This window comes from Mobula birostris, chromosome 1 (genome assembly GCF_030028105.1).
Source record: "Mobula birostris isolate sMobBir1 chromosome 1, sMobBir1.hap1, whole genome shotgun sequence".
NCBI classification, from domain to species: domain Eukaryota; kingdom Metazoa; phylum Chordata; class Chondrichthyes; order Myliobatiformes; family Myliobatidae; genus Mobula; species Mobula birostris.
In genome coordinates this window covers 218,079,136-218,095,516 of record NC_092370.1, presented here as the reverse complement: position 1 = coordinate 218,095,516, position 16,381 = coordinate 218,079,136, and the positions used below count along the sequence as shown (strand labels likewise).

The 16,381-nt window shown below is 42.6% G+C and overlaps 1 protein-coding gene across 1 annotated transcript in view; it reads right to left on the bottom strand.

Annotated features, from left to right (window-relative positions):
• Nucleotides 1–14,266, bottom strand: part of LOC140185387 (synaptotagmin-16-like) — a 190,207-nt gene extending 175,941 nt beyond the window's left edge. Inside the window, exon 1 of the mRNA XM_072238946.1 lies at nt 14,150–14,266. Coding sequence (XP_072095047.1) covers nt 14,150–14,162 — 13 coding nt within the window. The 5' untranslated portion in view covers nt 14,163–14,266. The remainder of the gene's footprint in view (nt 1–14,149) is intronic.
• Between the last annotated feature and the right edge of the window lie 2,115 nt (nt 14,267–16,381).

The window sequence follows — 16,381 nt, the reverse complement described above, 5'->3', positions numbered from 1 at the left end:
TTAAAGGTATTTATGTATTAGCAAGAACATATGACAAAGTATTTCATATTTGCTTGGCACTTCCAGTGGCAACCATTTAGTTTCTTTACTGATCACAGAAAGGACTGTACGTCATCTTGGATCCCTTCTACTTATAACTGACATTAAAAGCACACACTAAAAGATTCGGTACACTGTTCGTTTTCAGAAGGTTGTGTGTAGATCTTCTCGTCCATTGTGTAAACTGGCCTCTGCCCGGAAGTGGCAGGTTTTCTGTTATTTACAGATATCGGGTGGAATAGGCCCTCCCGGCCTTTATGTCGCACCGCCCAACAATCCTGATTTAACCCTAACCTAATCGCTGGTCAATTTACAATGATTAACTAACCGACCCGGTACGCCTTTGGACTGCAGAAGGAAACCGGAGGACTTGGAGAAAACCCACACATTCCACAGGAAGGACGTACAGAGACTCCTTGTTATTGCTGACTTATTACTCGAAAACAAAATCAACTACAGAGACCAGCTTGTTTTGTGAAAATCCTTGCTGAATCACAAATACTTCATTCTATGTCTTGTTTTCCTGTTGCAAATAGAAACTGATTTATTTAGAGATACACCGTTGAACAGGCTTTCTGGTCCAACAAGCCTGATTGCCTGGCAACCCACCCATTTAACCCTAGTCTAATCACAGGACAATCTACAATGACCAATTAACCTAACTGGCCCGCCGATAGACAGCAGGAAGCAACCACAGCACTTGGAGGAAACCAGTGCAGCCACGGTGAGACTACAGAAACTTCTTACAGACGGCGCCAGAACTGAACTCTGGCACTGCGAGCTACTAGAGCACCATACTAAGCACTATACGGTAGGGACATGATAAAAAGATCAGATTTATCGAAAAGTCCACCAGTGCTCAGTACAAAGTAAGTTGCCACACAAACAGCACCCATTTAGTAGCGGCATCAATGAGAGTCCAATGCATATGGAAACATGCCTCAAAGAACGAAACCAAGGTTACCTGTATGTGGTAACAAATTCAGATTGCTGATTTTTTATTATATTTTTGTTTTAAAAGTGTATAGTCCACAGCAGCTGGTGACCAAAACTGTCAGTGGAACACATGGGAGTGTAAATGAACGTCTAGGTACATGGACAAACAGGGGAAAGGCTGGAGAAGCAACAGCTCATATACCATCTGGATAGCCTCCAACCTGATGGTATGAACATCAATTTTTCTAACTTCTAATAATAGCTCTCCTCTTCACCCTTCCCTTCTCCTCACCTGCCCATCAACTCCCTCTGGTGCCCCTTCTCCTTCCATTTCTCCCATGGTCCACTCTCTTCTCCTATCAGATTCCTTCTTCTTCAACTTCTTACCACTTCCACCTATCACCTTCCAGCTTCTTACTTCATCCTCCCTCCCCCACCCACCTAACTTCCGCTATCATTTGCCAGCTTGTACTCTTTCCCCTCCCCATTCATATTCTCGCTTATTCTCCCTTCCTTTCCAGCCCTGATGAAGGGCCTTGGCCTGAAACGTCGACTATTTATTCCTCTCCGTAGATGGTGCCTGAACTGCCTCCAGCATTTTGTATGTTTGTTGCTATAGGAAAATATATTTCTTTTTAAACAAAGCTTTATCTTAATAAGCTGTTCACCAAGATGATAATAAGTGTTCACAAAAAAATTGTGCAAATCTCCTGGGGAAGATGTGCATCTATTTTCCTTTATTTTTCATAAAGTGCACATCCACTGCAAGACTTGTAAAAGTAAATTGATAACACAAGATACTTTGCATAAAGTCTCAAGAGGCACTGTATATTCTCGGACGCAGAAAAGCAAGAGCACACAAGGTATCTAAAGGCAATGCAAATGCCAATGCATTATACCATGTGGGAGATTTGCCATACACAAAACACCTGTCTTTAGAAACAGAACTATGTCCTGGACAACACTGTTATGTGGAGAATGGGGAGAGAAGTTAGGCAATGAAGCACAATAGACGTCAGGCTGACAGTTTATTTTCACCCAAAAACATTGCGAATTCTATTAGCCTTGTCATATTTTCCCTTCCTCTAATGGATTCTCTGCCCATTATAAATGACACTGAAGGTGCTGCAAGATTTCTTAATCTGTTACCATTCGATTTAAACTTCATTCTGAGTTCAGCATTGAGATCAAAGTCTAAACTCAGTTTATTGTCATATGAAGAGAGGGAATAAAGGGCTGCTGGTGAATAGTGGTGTTTAGCAGTGGTCAGTGCTGGGACCACTTCTTTTTACGTTATATGTCAATGATTTGGATGACGGAATTGATGGCTTTGTGGCCAAGTTTGCAGATGATACAAAGATAGGTGGAGGGGCAGGCAGTGTTGAGGAAGCAGAGAGGCTGCAGAAGGACTTGGACAGATCAGAAGAATGAGTGAAGAAGTGGCAGATGGAATACAATGTTGGGAAGTGTATGGTCATGCACTTTGGTAGAAGAAATGAAAGGGCTGACTATTTTCTAAATGGAGAAAAAAAATTCAAAAATCTGAGGTGCAAAAGGACTTGGCAGTGCCCAGCAGATTCAATATGAGCAAGAGCACAGAGAGAAAGATTCTATGCTATGAGGATTAGGAAGTGATGCTATGCTTTATTTTTCTTGTTGGTTCATGTGTTTGATCTGAATGGAGACTCCCATTTTGTAGGTAGCTAGAGATGTTAGACAGGTACAAATATGACACCAACACTGTGCTTCTTGTTACATTAAGTGCTAAGAATCCAGCAGGAGGTAAGTACCGTAACCCTTTAAAAATACTGCAGCTGCACCATTTGTACACTATTAGCAGCTATAAAATGGAGATGTAGCACAAAGCACATTTAGCATTCCAACATGCTTAAAATAACTTTCTTTGTGAAAGAGCATTATAGATAAGGCTGCCTAAGAGAATAAAATAGTTGATAGGTTATAAGTAACTTACAATCTTTAAATAATTTACCACTAGATTTAATTTACAGAGATGAGTTCAAGAGGCAGAATGAAAATCACAGAATTCTCCATTGCATTCCCCACTCTGATCTCATGGTATTTGGTCTCCGGCAGTGTCATAATGAAAGCAAGTGTAAACATGCTCCTCATCTTGTGTCTGGAGACAATGCAGCCCTCAGGCAACAATATTAAACTGAACATTTCAGATGAGCATCCATTCCTGTCTGTCAGATCAAGCCTCTTCTAACGTACAGTAATCTGTAACATTAAGTCACTTTTGCTCCTCCACAGATGCTCCAGGTAGTCCCTTTCATTTCAGATTTCTACCAACCACTGTGTTCGACATCTCATGCTTATAGCATTGCTCCCTTTTCCCTCACTTAACTAACACCTCCTCTGGATGATCAACTGTAACCAACAGGCATTCACTGCCCTCGTTTCGATGCCAATGGTATTAGTCTCCCCTGCACAATCTTGGCCTCCGTCCTATCACAGGTTTTCCCACTGTCCATGCCAATGCTCCCTGCGATGTAAAGGAGGCCTATTTCTCACATTTTCAATGCTGAGGAATGATCATGGATGGTAGGGGTATGGAGGGCAAAGGTCACTGCAGGTCGATGGCAGTAGGCAGTTTAAATGATTGAGCACAGAGCAGATGGGCCGAAGGACTGCTTTCTATGCTGTACTTCTCTATGACTATCATGCTTAAATGTTAACTGTTTACCTCTTGTAGAAATATTGCCTGACTTGTTGAGATTCCCTATCATTTTTGTTTTTAAACTTATGTTCTGAATTGTTTGATGTACCTGCATATTTATTTCCTGAATCACACAAACTAATGCACCAAGTATCTTCTTTCTATCAGGCAATCAAAAAGTATTCTGCTTCTCTTGCTCCTAATGTATCTTACAACTTAATATGTTCAGATCTCATTGCTGACTCTTCCTTTCCCTCCCTGCAGCTCTACATCCATCGAACTTTAGTCTCTGTTGAACTGTATGTAATCTGCTATTCCAGAGCACCAGCAAGTGACCCACAGTTGTGTATGGATATTTTGTATAACGCTTCCAGCTCCTCACAATATAAAGAGTGGTATATTTAGCCGAGTGACAGCAGAGGGGATAAAGGACAGCAGATAAGCGATTCCCAGAAATAAATTGTGGCTCTTCCTATAATGTTATGACAGAAGTTTACATTAAAAATTAATCCCCTCTTTATTGCAGATGTTTTACGATTATTTTGATAACCACTAAATCATACATAACTATTTAAAGTTTTTTAACTGCAGCTCTCTGCTCCTTGTATTTCCCTCAGTCCATGTTATTTTCCTCACTGGGGTCTCTGAAAACAGCCAGTTGTACATCACATCGCATCAAATAAAAAACTCAAGAAATAAAAAGTGGCGTAGGTCACATCACTCCTTACAAGCTGATCGTGATCATGATCGAAAGATGGAGCAGCAGCGATGGGCCAAATGGCCCGATTCTGCTTCTGTGTCTCATGGCCTTATTGAAAGCTGGGCTATGCCGTCGATTTCACTTTCCCACCCGTTATCCATGCTCCACGATTCCTCTGACAACGTGTCATTGTCAGCTTTGAGTATATCTACTGATGCAGCATCCACTGTCCTCCGGATCTCAAAGAATCACAGTTCTCTGAGTTTCAGTAACTCTCTAAATTTTAGACCTAAATGCTCAAGCATTCATCCTGTGAGCTTGCCCTTTAATTGTAGTCTCTGTGGCCAAGGGAAATAGAGACAATTAATTATCAATTTACAACGAAACTCCAAGTGCAAAATCTGATATACAATTGTAACAGGTAGATTGGGTTGACGGGCAGAACCTTCTTCCCAAATCTACTCCCATGGATGGGGATGTCAAATACTAGAAAACATTGGTGGAAAGTTTAAAGGAGATTTATTGTTTATTTAGGAAATTTGTGAGGAGGTCCTTTACATCGAGGTTGGTAGTGAAAGTGGTTTATGATAGCAATGTTTAAGTATTGAGACAAACACACGAACAGGCAAAGAATAGAGGGATATGGACCTTCGCAGGCAGATGCGATAAATTTAAATTGGCATCTTGATCAGCACAGACATCATGGCCCTGTTCCTATGCTGTACTTTGTGAAATGTATTTAAAAAACTATTAAACATTTAGAACTGAAGCACTACCCACCGTACTTAAAGCAATCATCTCTATTAAGGTCACAATACTCAATTAACATCTAAACTGAATTTTATTCCCCAGTTGAAATAGGCTTCAGTTTATTCTGAATGTTCTACAACTATTATGCATTTGATTTCAGTTTAACATTCCAAAAATGGCCTGAACTAAATGAAATAATCATCTTAGAGATTTAGTCCCAGATTCTGAAACTGTTTTTTTTAAAAGAAGGGGGGGGCAATAAAACCACTTGGGAAGTTAAAGCAACACACATAAAAGTTGCTGGTGAACGCAGCAGGCCAGGCAGCATCTCTAGGAAGAGGTACAGTCGACGTTTCAGGCCGAGACCCTTCATCAGGACTAACTGAAGGAAGAGCTAGTAAGAGATTTGAAAGTGGGAGGGGGAGGGGGAGCAAAATGTGGTCGAAAAGTTGAAGAGCCGAAGAAATTACAAATGGGGAGCAGTGAGAGATGGTTTCACTGAACTCCCGTCGAAGAGAAGATTTAAATTTCTTCACTGTAGGCATCACGGAAGAGGCTTCGCAGTAGTGAATTTAAAAACGTAAATTCTGCAGATGCTGGAAATTCAAGCAACACACATCAAAGTTGCTGGTGAACGCAGCAGGCCAGGTAGCATCTCTTCGACAGGAGTTCAGTGAAACCATCTCTCACTGCTCCCCATCTGTAATTTCTTCGGCCCTTCAAGTTTTCGACCACATTTTGCTCCCCTTCCCCTTTTCAAATCTCTTACTAGCTCTTCCTTCAGTTAGTCCTGACGAAGGGTCTCGGCCCGAAACGTCGACTGTACCTCTTCCTAGAGATGCTGCCTGGCCTGCTGCGTTCACCAGCAACTTTGATGTGTATTGCTCAAATACAGAGCAGACTAGTAAAATGCACATCTGCAGCCAATGTCAAGGGGCCCTCCTTCTTATAAAGTGTGATCAGTACATGAAGCGGCTCTTCAAAGAACGGTCATTAAATCTCAAATCTTGAAATCAGATGTTAAAGTGGAAATAAAGGTGGTGTTCCGGGAGATCTGAGAAGGCAGGATAAATAGACTCCGTTTCCTTAAAGCTAAAAATTGTAAATACAGGGAATATTTTTAAATATCGAACTCATCTCTGCAGATTATTTTAATAAAACTTCATTCGAAGATCCTTCCTCCCTTGATACATATTTTATGTGTTTCGGAGACTTTTTTATCAGCAGCTGACACATATTACAATCTGAGCTTGCTCTCAATACCTCATGGACTTATTACAAAACTACACATTGCAGAGAGCACCTGGAATAGAATTTCAACCATAATCACTAGCTCTAAAGTGTATTGACCACACCTCATGATATTCAGCTCTATTGTAGTCCACAGATCCAAATACTGGAAGAGAATGCAATACAACAAATATTCCAAGGCCACTTTTGCCCCCCAAAGAATGCTTAGCCCTACGTTCCTTATGATCCTAAGCTTAGCCTGATGCAGTTAGTACCCTCAGAGGACAGCGACAGAGAGTAAGTAACTCTAGCTTTTATTGTCAATCTGCCTGTAAGGAGATGATTCTCAAGGCTGTATGATGTATACTTGCTTTGATAATAAATATACTTTGAATTCTGACATTGCACCATTTTGGATGATTGAGACAAAAAATTTAATATTAAATAAAGTTGCTTATGGAAGCCACTAGTATCGGCACAATACAAAATGGTCCAATGGTTATAAAGCCTAGAATCAGTTCAAAGGTAATTGTTCCAATAAACCTTCGAATGATTATTGTGGAAATTAAGATGAGGCCACTGTTGGATTATTGTAAACAGTTCTAGTCACTCAGCTATGGGAAGGATGTCATTAAGCTGGAAAAAGTACAGAAAAAAAATCATAAGGACAATACTGGAACTGGAGGGCTTAAATTACAGGAAAAGACTGGGATTTTTCTCTTCTGGAGCAGGTGAACTTAGGGAAAAATATAAACTGATGAGGGACATAGATAACATGAAAAGTCACAGTCTTCCCCCCCCCCCCGACCCCCACAGAGTAGGGGAGTCTAGAATGAGAGGGGGAATATTTAAGGGGACCCAAGAGGTAACTATATCCACACAGAGTATGGAGGGTATATGAAATGAGCTGCCCTCTCCTAACAGATTCTCCCTTCTCCAACCCTTTATCTCTTTCACTAATCAACTTTCCTGCTCTTTACTTCAGCCCTTTGCCTCTCCCGGTTTCACCTTTCATTTACTACCCTGTACTTCTTCCTCTCCTCCCTCCACTTTCTAACCCTGACTTCTCATCCTGATGAAAGAAACATAGAAACATAGAAACATAGAAAATAGGTGCAGGAGTAGGCCATTTGGCCCTTCGAGCCTGCACCGCCATTTATTATGATCATGGCTGATCATCCAACTCAGGACCCCACCCCAGCCTTCCCTCCATACCCCCTGACCCCCCTAGCCACAAGGGCCATATCTAACTCCCTCTTAAATATAGCCAATGTACTGGCCTCAACTGTTTCCTGTGGCAGAGAATTCCACAGATTCCACAAAGGTCTCGGCCCAAAAGGGCGACTGTTTACTCTTGTCCATAGATGCTGCCTGGCCTGCTGAGTTCCTCCAGCATTTTGTGCATATTAATATGAAACAAGCTGTCAGAAGCTGCAGAGGTGGTTATATTACAATGGTTAAAGGACAACTGGGCAGATACATGGACACAAGAGGTTTAGAGTGATATGGACCTAATGAGATAGCCCCAAGTAGACAACCTGAATGAGTTGGACCAAAGATTCTCCTACCCTTCTATACATAACACTATAGCTTTGTGACTCTGCATACAAGATTGCAGGGCTTAATTAATCTTTCTGCTTCACTGAAAAACAATCTGCACTATTAATATTCAAAACATGTTTGTTTATATAGCTTTGTCCTGTGAATAGTAGGCACTTGTGCTTTAAATGCCAATCAAGTGGATAAACATATTCAGTTGAACCGCAACAGAATTTAATTTAATCTAATTAACAGAATTTGAATATTCACATTTAAAAGCCCATTAACTTAACCATATTTTGATTGGAGTCTGCAGTTTTTCTCCCACAGCCTGACCTGATGGAAATGAAGGAAATGATTCCCATGTTGCAACAACCTTATAACCGAGAGATCAAGAGAGTTGATCTATCTTGGATCTCATCTCTTCTACACCAGTTCTCCACAGCCCTAAAAACTCCAGTCTTTCCAAAATATATCTATTTCCACTTTAAATACCCCCTGGGCCAGAAAATTTCAGAGATTCACCACCCTCTGTGAGAAGAAATTTTCACATGTATTTCCTCACTTATCATGAAGTAGGATGGAGGCATTTGACCTGCAAGTCTATGCACCTCTTCGACACTCACAACATGCTGGAGGAACTCAGCAGGTTGGGCAGCATCCGTGGAAAAGATCAGTCAGCGTTTCGGGCCGGAACCCTTCGTCAGGACTGAAGAGGGAAGGGGCAGAGGCCCTAAAAGAAGGTGGGGGGAGGGTGGGAAGGAAAAGGCTGGTAGGTTCCAGGTGAAAATCCAGTAAGGGGAAAGATAAAGGGGTGGGGGAGAGGAAGCAGGGAGGTGATAGGCAGGAAAGAAGAAGGAATAGGGGAAAACACAATGGGTAGTAGAAGGAGGCGGAACCATGAGGGAGAAAACCTTCAAAGGTTTCAAAGGTACATTTAATGTTAGAGAAATGAATGCAATATACATTCTGAAATGCTTTTTCTTTGCAACCACCCACAAAAACAGAGGAGTGCCCCCAAAGAACAAATGACAGTTAAATGTTAGAACCCCAAAGTATCCCCCCCAGCTCCCCTCCCTCCCACGCGTAAGCAGCAACAACCAGCGATCCCCCCCCTTCCCACCAGCAAAAAAAAAAAGCATCGGCACCCACCACCGAGCACTCAAGCGCGCAGCGCAGTAAAGCAATAGGAAAGACACAAACTTATAGTTACCCCAAAGACTACCCGTTCACCCGGTATTCGACATACCACAGGCTCTCTCTCTCCCTCTCTCTCCCTAATAAGGGAGGAAAAGATGTCTCCGTTTCACAGTGAGAGGGGAGACATAACAAACAATTTGCTGGTTTATGATGTTAAAAATCCGTTGCGTCGCTTTTTCCGAGCTCTGTGCCCAAAGATCTCGGGTCCCTGGGCACACAGCCAGAGATCTTCCGACTCCCACGGTAGATCGATCTCCTGCCGGAGCACTAACCTTCGATATGCCCAACTGCAGAGCCACGAGATCTTGGACTTTCGAAGGTGAGCTAATCTCTCAGGCCGCGTCCTTGGCATGTTGAGTAACGGCCAGTCGTGCAACGCCGACTGTCGTCCTAACAATTCCAACCCCACGTAATGGATGGCAAACTTCAGCAGTTACTCCGACAAACCTCACCGCAAAAGTGAGGCTCACTCAGCACAGCACAGAAAGGTTGGCATGGCGAAGTACTGGAGTAACTGGCGAGCATCTAAGCTACGGGACAAGAAGCCAGAGTTCTGGGCATTTGATCCTGAGACACAAGTCTGAATCCCATCATTAGATCTGGAGTTTTAAATACATCTGGAATTTTAAAAACAGTCTTGTCACCTTTATAGGAGCCACAAAACTGTTGGATTATCACAAAAGCTCATGAAGAACCAATGACTTCCAGGAGAGGAAATATGCCACCCTTTTCTGGCAGATCTATTTGGCCACAGGACGTAAAGCAGAAATCCTGTGAGGGAAATGCGACAGATTTATGCAGTGGAGATTCACAGTGAGGGAAAATGCAATGGAGATTGTGTGTGTGGGAAACGTAGAAATGATTAAACGTGTGGGAAAATGCAATGATGATTATACGTGTGAGAAATACAGCAGAGGTTACAATGGAGATAAAGATTTAAAGGAAATATTTAAACGGCCAAGAAAGTTATAGGTCAGAATGTGTGACATCAGGGCTCACTTATCAGAAAGGAATGAAAGATGGTTAGGTAGCAGAATCATTTAAAACAAGTGCACAGAACAAACTCTAAGAAATGGACAGCCAGCACTGCTGGAATCACTGTTGTTTAATATATATCTATCTCAACAATTAAGATGCCGACATTATAAGTATGATGTTCAAATTTATACAAGATATAGGAGCAGAATTTGCCTTCTTTGAGTCTACTTCGCCATTTCACCATGACTGATCCGTTTCCCTCTCAGCTCCAATCTCCTGCCTTCTCCCCCGTATCCCTTCATAACCTGACTAATCAAGAATCTATCAACTTTTGCCTTAAATATACCCAATGCCTTGGCCTCCCCAGCCACCTGTGGCAAAGAATTCCACAGATTCACCACCCTCTGGCTAAAGAAATTCCTCATCATCTCTGTTCTAAGTAGATGTCCCAAATCTGTAATAGCAAATTAAGGAAACAGTTAATAATTGGAGCATTGCAGCAAAGTAAGTAAAAACACTTTCACAGAGTGAACATATAGATGTTGACTCAAATTCACATAGCAAGAAGTGAATTGGAATTTTGAGAGAAGGAAAATGAAGGCAATTAATTCCTTAGTACATTTAAAACTGCATGAACTGAAAGAGCAAATAAATCTGCCAATACAAACAAATAAATTTCTACAACTAGCCAAGCAAATTGCGTGAGCCCATAAAAAGCACAAACAACACATCATGGATCATTTCTAGAGGAACAGAACACAAAAGCAGAAAAATAGCACAGTTATTATAACATACAAATCCTCAGTCAGACCACAAAATGAAAAAAAAGTGCCAATTATGAAAATCTGAAATAAAACCAGAAAATGCTGGAAAAACTCAGTGGGTCCAGTGGGTCAAGTGGGTCAGAGGAGGCAGAAACAGTTAAATCTTTTGATCAAAGACATTGGAATTCGTCCAGATGTCTCACACAAAGCAGTGTTGGAAATGAGCAGGTCAGGTTACATCTCTGGAGGGAAATGGACAATCACACTTTCAGATCAAAACCCTTCAACTTGGACTGTTGTCGACTGTCCATTTATTTCCCTTCATAGCTGCTGCCTGACCCATTATGTTCCTCCGCAGTGCCTTCTGTTTTGCCCTAGGTTCCAGCATGTGCAGTCTCTCATCTTCATCCAGTTGTCTGCCTCTGATTCCCTGTTCCACTCTGGCTCTGACCCCTGCCTGCAGTCTCCTGCACTCTTACAACAACTGCCCAACGTCTCATCTTTCATCCCAGCACATTGTAGCCTGCAGAATTCAAAACTGAATTCCCCAAAATTCAGATCATTTGCCCTTTCTTTCTGTTTGATTCAGTATGCCATTTTTTCTCTTATTTTTTCTTTCATTTATATATTCCAGCCTGCCCAACATGTCCCTTTACGGCTACATAGTTGTTTCTCTGATGAGATGAAGCCTCTCCCATGCCGCCCATTCCATTCCCCTATCCTCTCTGCTACTTAGACCAACTTATTCTCTTGCTTAGATCTGATGACGGATTTTGACCTGAAGTGTTAACAGTTTCTCTTTCCATAGACATTGGCTGACCTGCTGAGCTTTTTCCCAACGTTCTCTTCTCTTATTTCTGATTACACTGGAGAATGGCTGTATAGACTATACCACAAAATGGACAAAGATACAATGGACTGGATCATGTCTAAGAAATTGCAGTTTTCAGGAAAGTTTGAACAGACTGGGTGCCTTTCCTTTTTGAGAAATCCAAAAGATGACATAATGAAAAGGTTTTAAAACTTTGAATGGAACTAGCAGTTGATGTAGGAAAGAACGCTTCTACTTAGGAGAGAACTCACAAGATTCCATAAACAAATATCCAAGAGGAAAATGATGAATCTGCACTTGGGAATGGTTATATTCTGGAGCTCACTGATACAGGAAGTGGTCGTGGCACCTGCACGAGTGCAAAGAGAGAAAAGGATGTGGAGAAATAGAACATAGTCTCTTACAGCAGGGCACAGACCCTTTAACCCACAATGATGTGCCGATCCTTTAACCTACTCTAAGATCTATCTAACCCTCCCCTCCAGATAGCCCTCCTATCAGAGGGCTAAGACAGAGTGTGGAAAGTATAAACACCACCATACTCCAGATGGTCCCAACAGCCAGTCTCTACACTGATCATGTCATATAATTTTATGTGTTACTGTCCTAAAACAGTAATATTGGGAACCCTATGATAATTGTAAAATTGCCATTTGAACAGAACATACCATGTTGAGTTTGGGCATTTGTAGTGCTTTCCCTGGTAGGCACCGCACATCCATCCTTCATAGACCATCAATGGACTTAAAACACCATGAACCAGTGGTAATGACCACTGTCCCAGCACTACTCTGAATATACAAATTGCAACAGACAAACGACAATTCCACTCCAGCTTACCACCTGACCATCTCTTCCAATTAACAATTCCTGCTCATTACTTCACGAATCATCCCCAGGCTTGTTCCCATTCATTTTGCTGTTTCGCTCCTTCACCGGGCTTCAGTTTTGGAACCTCATCCATTTGAAAGCTCATATGAACCAACCAAGTCACAGAAGAGAGAGACCAGCTGCAGGCCTCATTTGTCTGACCATGTTCATGTGTGTTTATGCATCATTTAAATGATTCCCTACAGACTATTCTGTCTTACAATAAACCCCTGAACCCCTCTTCCACATACGATGTGCAACTAACAGCAGAGGAAAGGTACGTACAACTGCTTTACTCCACGTGACCTCTTCAGGATATGTGGTTACTCATTTCTCCCCACCTAACTTCATAAAATGAATCTCAGAATCAGATTTATTATTAGCAAAAGTCATGAAATTTGCTGCTCTAGGGCAGCAGTTCAGTGCAAGACAATTACAAGTTGCCTCAATACATGCTTTTTTTTCAAAAAAGCAATTTATTCACGCAAAAAGAACGCTCTTCATATTTGGTAACAATCAGAGTGGTTTCAGTTAACTGAGTTCACATTAAAATTTATTGCAAATTATGAAGGAGATACCAGGACAAAAGCAACACACACAATGCTGGAGGAACTCAGCATGTCAGGCAGCATCTATTGACATGAATAGACAGCCAACATTTCAGGCCAAGACTCTTCTTCAGGAGTGATTAACCCATAATCATTAGTCCACAGTCATTCAGGTTACAACCAACAGCCGCTTTCCATTAGGAAAGAGATGAGGGTCCATTTCCTTGCTTCTAGTAGAGTCCAGACCAAATCCTTAGGCAGTTCACACATGTTGGCCAAGTAACTCACTCATCCCCTGTCCTACAACTGCTGAACAGCAAACTTCTGCTAAGAGAATCTTACTAGAAAATGCCACAGCAATACAACCCATACCATTACTTAAAAAAAACACTGCTGGAGGAATTCATTCTTTCAAGCTGCATCTGTAGAGGCAAAGTATGTGTGTCTCCATCACACCACTGCTCTGTTTAATTTAATGTTGCGACCTTACAACACATTGTGGGTGAGATCAATTCTCCCAGCAGCATCCCCGTCTCCCACCCACCACCCTCACTGAGATCAAGGTTCATCACTGAAAGGCTTTAGAGGAGGAAAACAACGGGCGTTTGCAGTGCAGGGTGTTGGTCGGTAACTGGCACCCAGACATACCCCTGCAGTGTCACAGCAGAAACTCTGTCATCGCTTTGAGCTTCGGCCAGAACTCTTGTTGGTTCCACCGTCCCTTCACACTCCATGTCAGAACACGGTTGATCCATGAATGAACATTTTCACACGTTCAATGAAATAATCGGCCTATGCAACCAGTTTCTAAAACGACCCCACAACAATCTCTTGCCAATACTTTCAGTCTCAACTGCAAGCTGTAAATATTCGAAGTACAAGGAGCATGTTCGATCTGCACCACGCTGCCTTCGGGGCTGTCTCTAATAGTTATCGCAATTTTCAAAGTGCTTCCCCGAACCCAGCTTCTACCCGATTCGCCTTTACGGTTCCATTCGGTTTCATGATGTTTTACTGAGGATGATGTTCGAAAGCATCAGACCCTTGGTCCCTGACATTTACCCGCGTTCGCACATGGTTACTTACTGTCTGTCGCCATAATCCGGCGCTTCTGCTGCGGTGGGCGATCCCGGAGGATGCAGCCGCTTCCTGGTGGAAATTCCAGAGTCAGATCCCAGGAAGCTGGCAGGCGCTTTCCAACAGCTGCTGGGAACAGCAACACTGCGATCTCTGCAATATCCCTGGCTCCGCCTCGCACGCCGGTCGCCGCCAATCCCATTGCCCCGTTCCTCCTGCCCTCTTCAGTTGATATTCTCATGTGATAAGGCGGAACGGCGTTGCATTTTTACGGCTATCTCGGCCAGACGACGAGAACCTGGGGGGGGGGGGGAAGAAAACTTTAACGTTTTCATTTATATAGTTTGATTTTCATCCGCAGGGTCTCGGAAAGCCTTTCTCATAGGTACTTTCAAAGTACAGTCACTGTTGACTGAGATAGCACCTGCGACAACTACAAATTCATACAACTCCAGATGTTGGAAATCCGAAATAAAGCAGAAAATAGTGGAGGCAGTCAACCGGTCAGGGCGTATCTGTGGGGAAAGTGAACAGAGCCGAGACTCTTCATTAGAACAGGGGAGCGGTACAATCAAGCTGGTAAAATGGAGACACAAGAGATTGCAGATGCTGTAATCCGGAGCAGTAAACAGAATGTTGGAGGAACTCCGTGGGCCAAGCATCTTGAACGTCAACACGGTTGCTTTGGATTGAGATAGTAGAGACAGGGTGAGGCACGTGCTGGAAAGCACTAGGTTGATCCAGGTGAGGCGGGCTGACTGGCAGATGCTCGAGCAAAGGATGGAGTTAGTGACAGAGGCGGGGAGCTGATAACAATACATGGACAATGGAATCTGATAAGGAAGGAAAGTGGCGCGTAGGATAAAAAAGGTGGGCTGGGCAGATGGTTAGGATCCCCAGTGGATACTGGGGAGAAGGAGTGGGTGGAGAAAGGGAAAGAGGGTGATGGGGTACAGGAAGAATGGGGATGAAAGGGACGGATAGAGAGCAGTTTACCCGACAGTGGAGAATTCAGTGTTCCTACTGTCAGGTTGTAGACTATCCAGGCAAAATATGAGGTGTGCTTCCTCTTGTTTGCATTTAGCCTCACCCTGGTACTGGAGTTCTCAAATAACATTTTTTTAAAAATTACTTATCCTCTTTTCAAGATTTAATGTCTCCTCTTTCCACAGATGCTGCCTGATGTACTGAGAGTGCTTTTGCTTTTTCTGTTTTATCCTAATAACTCCCCTTTTCTTCATTGAAATCGTGCCCGGGGATGCTTTACATACAACAGAAATGGTTTAACATCCTGTCAGAAACCTCGCAACTTCAAAAGTGCACGACTTCCTCAGCACTATAGTGGAGCATTAGCCATGATGTTCAGTGCTTTATGTCCCTGAAGAATGTCCTGGACCTAAACAAGTACCCAGCTCAGAGGTGCGATTTTTTCCAACCAGCCACAGCCGATCCAGAGGATGTGGAAAGAGTAAAGTCTGCTTATTGTAAAACCCAATTAAAACTAAAATGTGTTATGGTACAGTAATGATGCTGAACAATTAGATGGGCCATCTGTTGGCTATTTAAATACAATTCAAGATAGAATTAATAGCCAGTCACAGGAATGGCTCCCAGTTACCTTCCTTCACATGAACTCTCAGATGCTGTGAATATCAACATTTCTACACAATCCCCACAACTGGATCCACTGAACCCTCTTAACATTTTCAATTCTGCTCTTCATCAACACTTTCAATCACCTAAATCTCCAAAAAAAAAGAGAATTCCTTTCAAGAGGTACAAATCTCTTACTAGGAGGACTTACCTTCAAGTCCTTACTGGCCCTGACCATGTACTCACTGGAGTTCCTAAGAACTGGGCGGGGGAGGGGGTGGGGCTCATTGAAACCTATTGAACATTTAAGGGTGGATGTGGAGAGGACGCTTCCTATTGTGGAGGAGTCCAGGACCAGAGGGCACAGTCTCAGAACAAAGGAACGTCCATTTAGCTCCGGAGGTACAAGCCTCCATAATATCCAAGATATCTTCAAGGAGCAGTGCCTCTGAAACGTGGTGACATATGCTTGTGATATTAAACCTGATCCTGATTCTGATACAGTGTGGAATTTCTTTAGTCAGAAGCCAGTGAATCTGTGCAATTCATTGCCATGGACGGCTGTGGAGGCCAAGGCACTGGGCATACTTAAAGTGGAAGTTCAAGAAAGGTTCAAAGGTTCATTTATTATCAAATTATACAACTCTG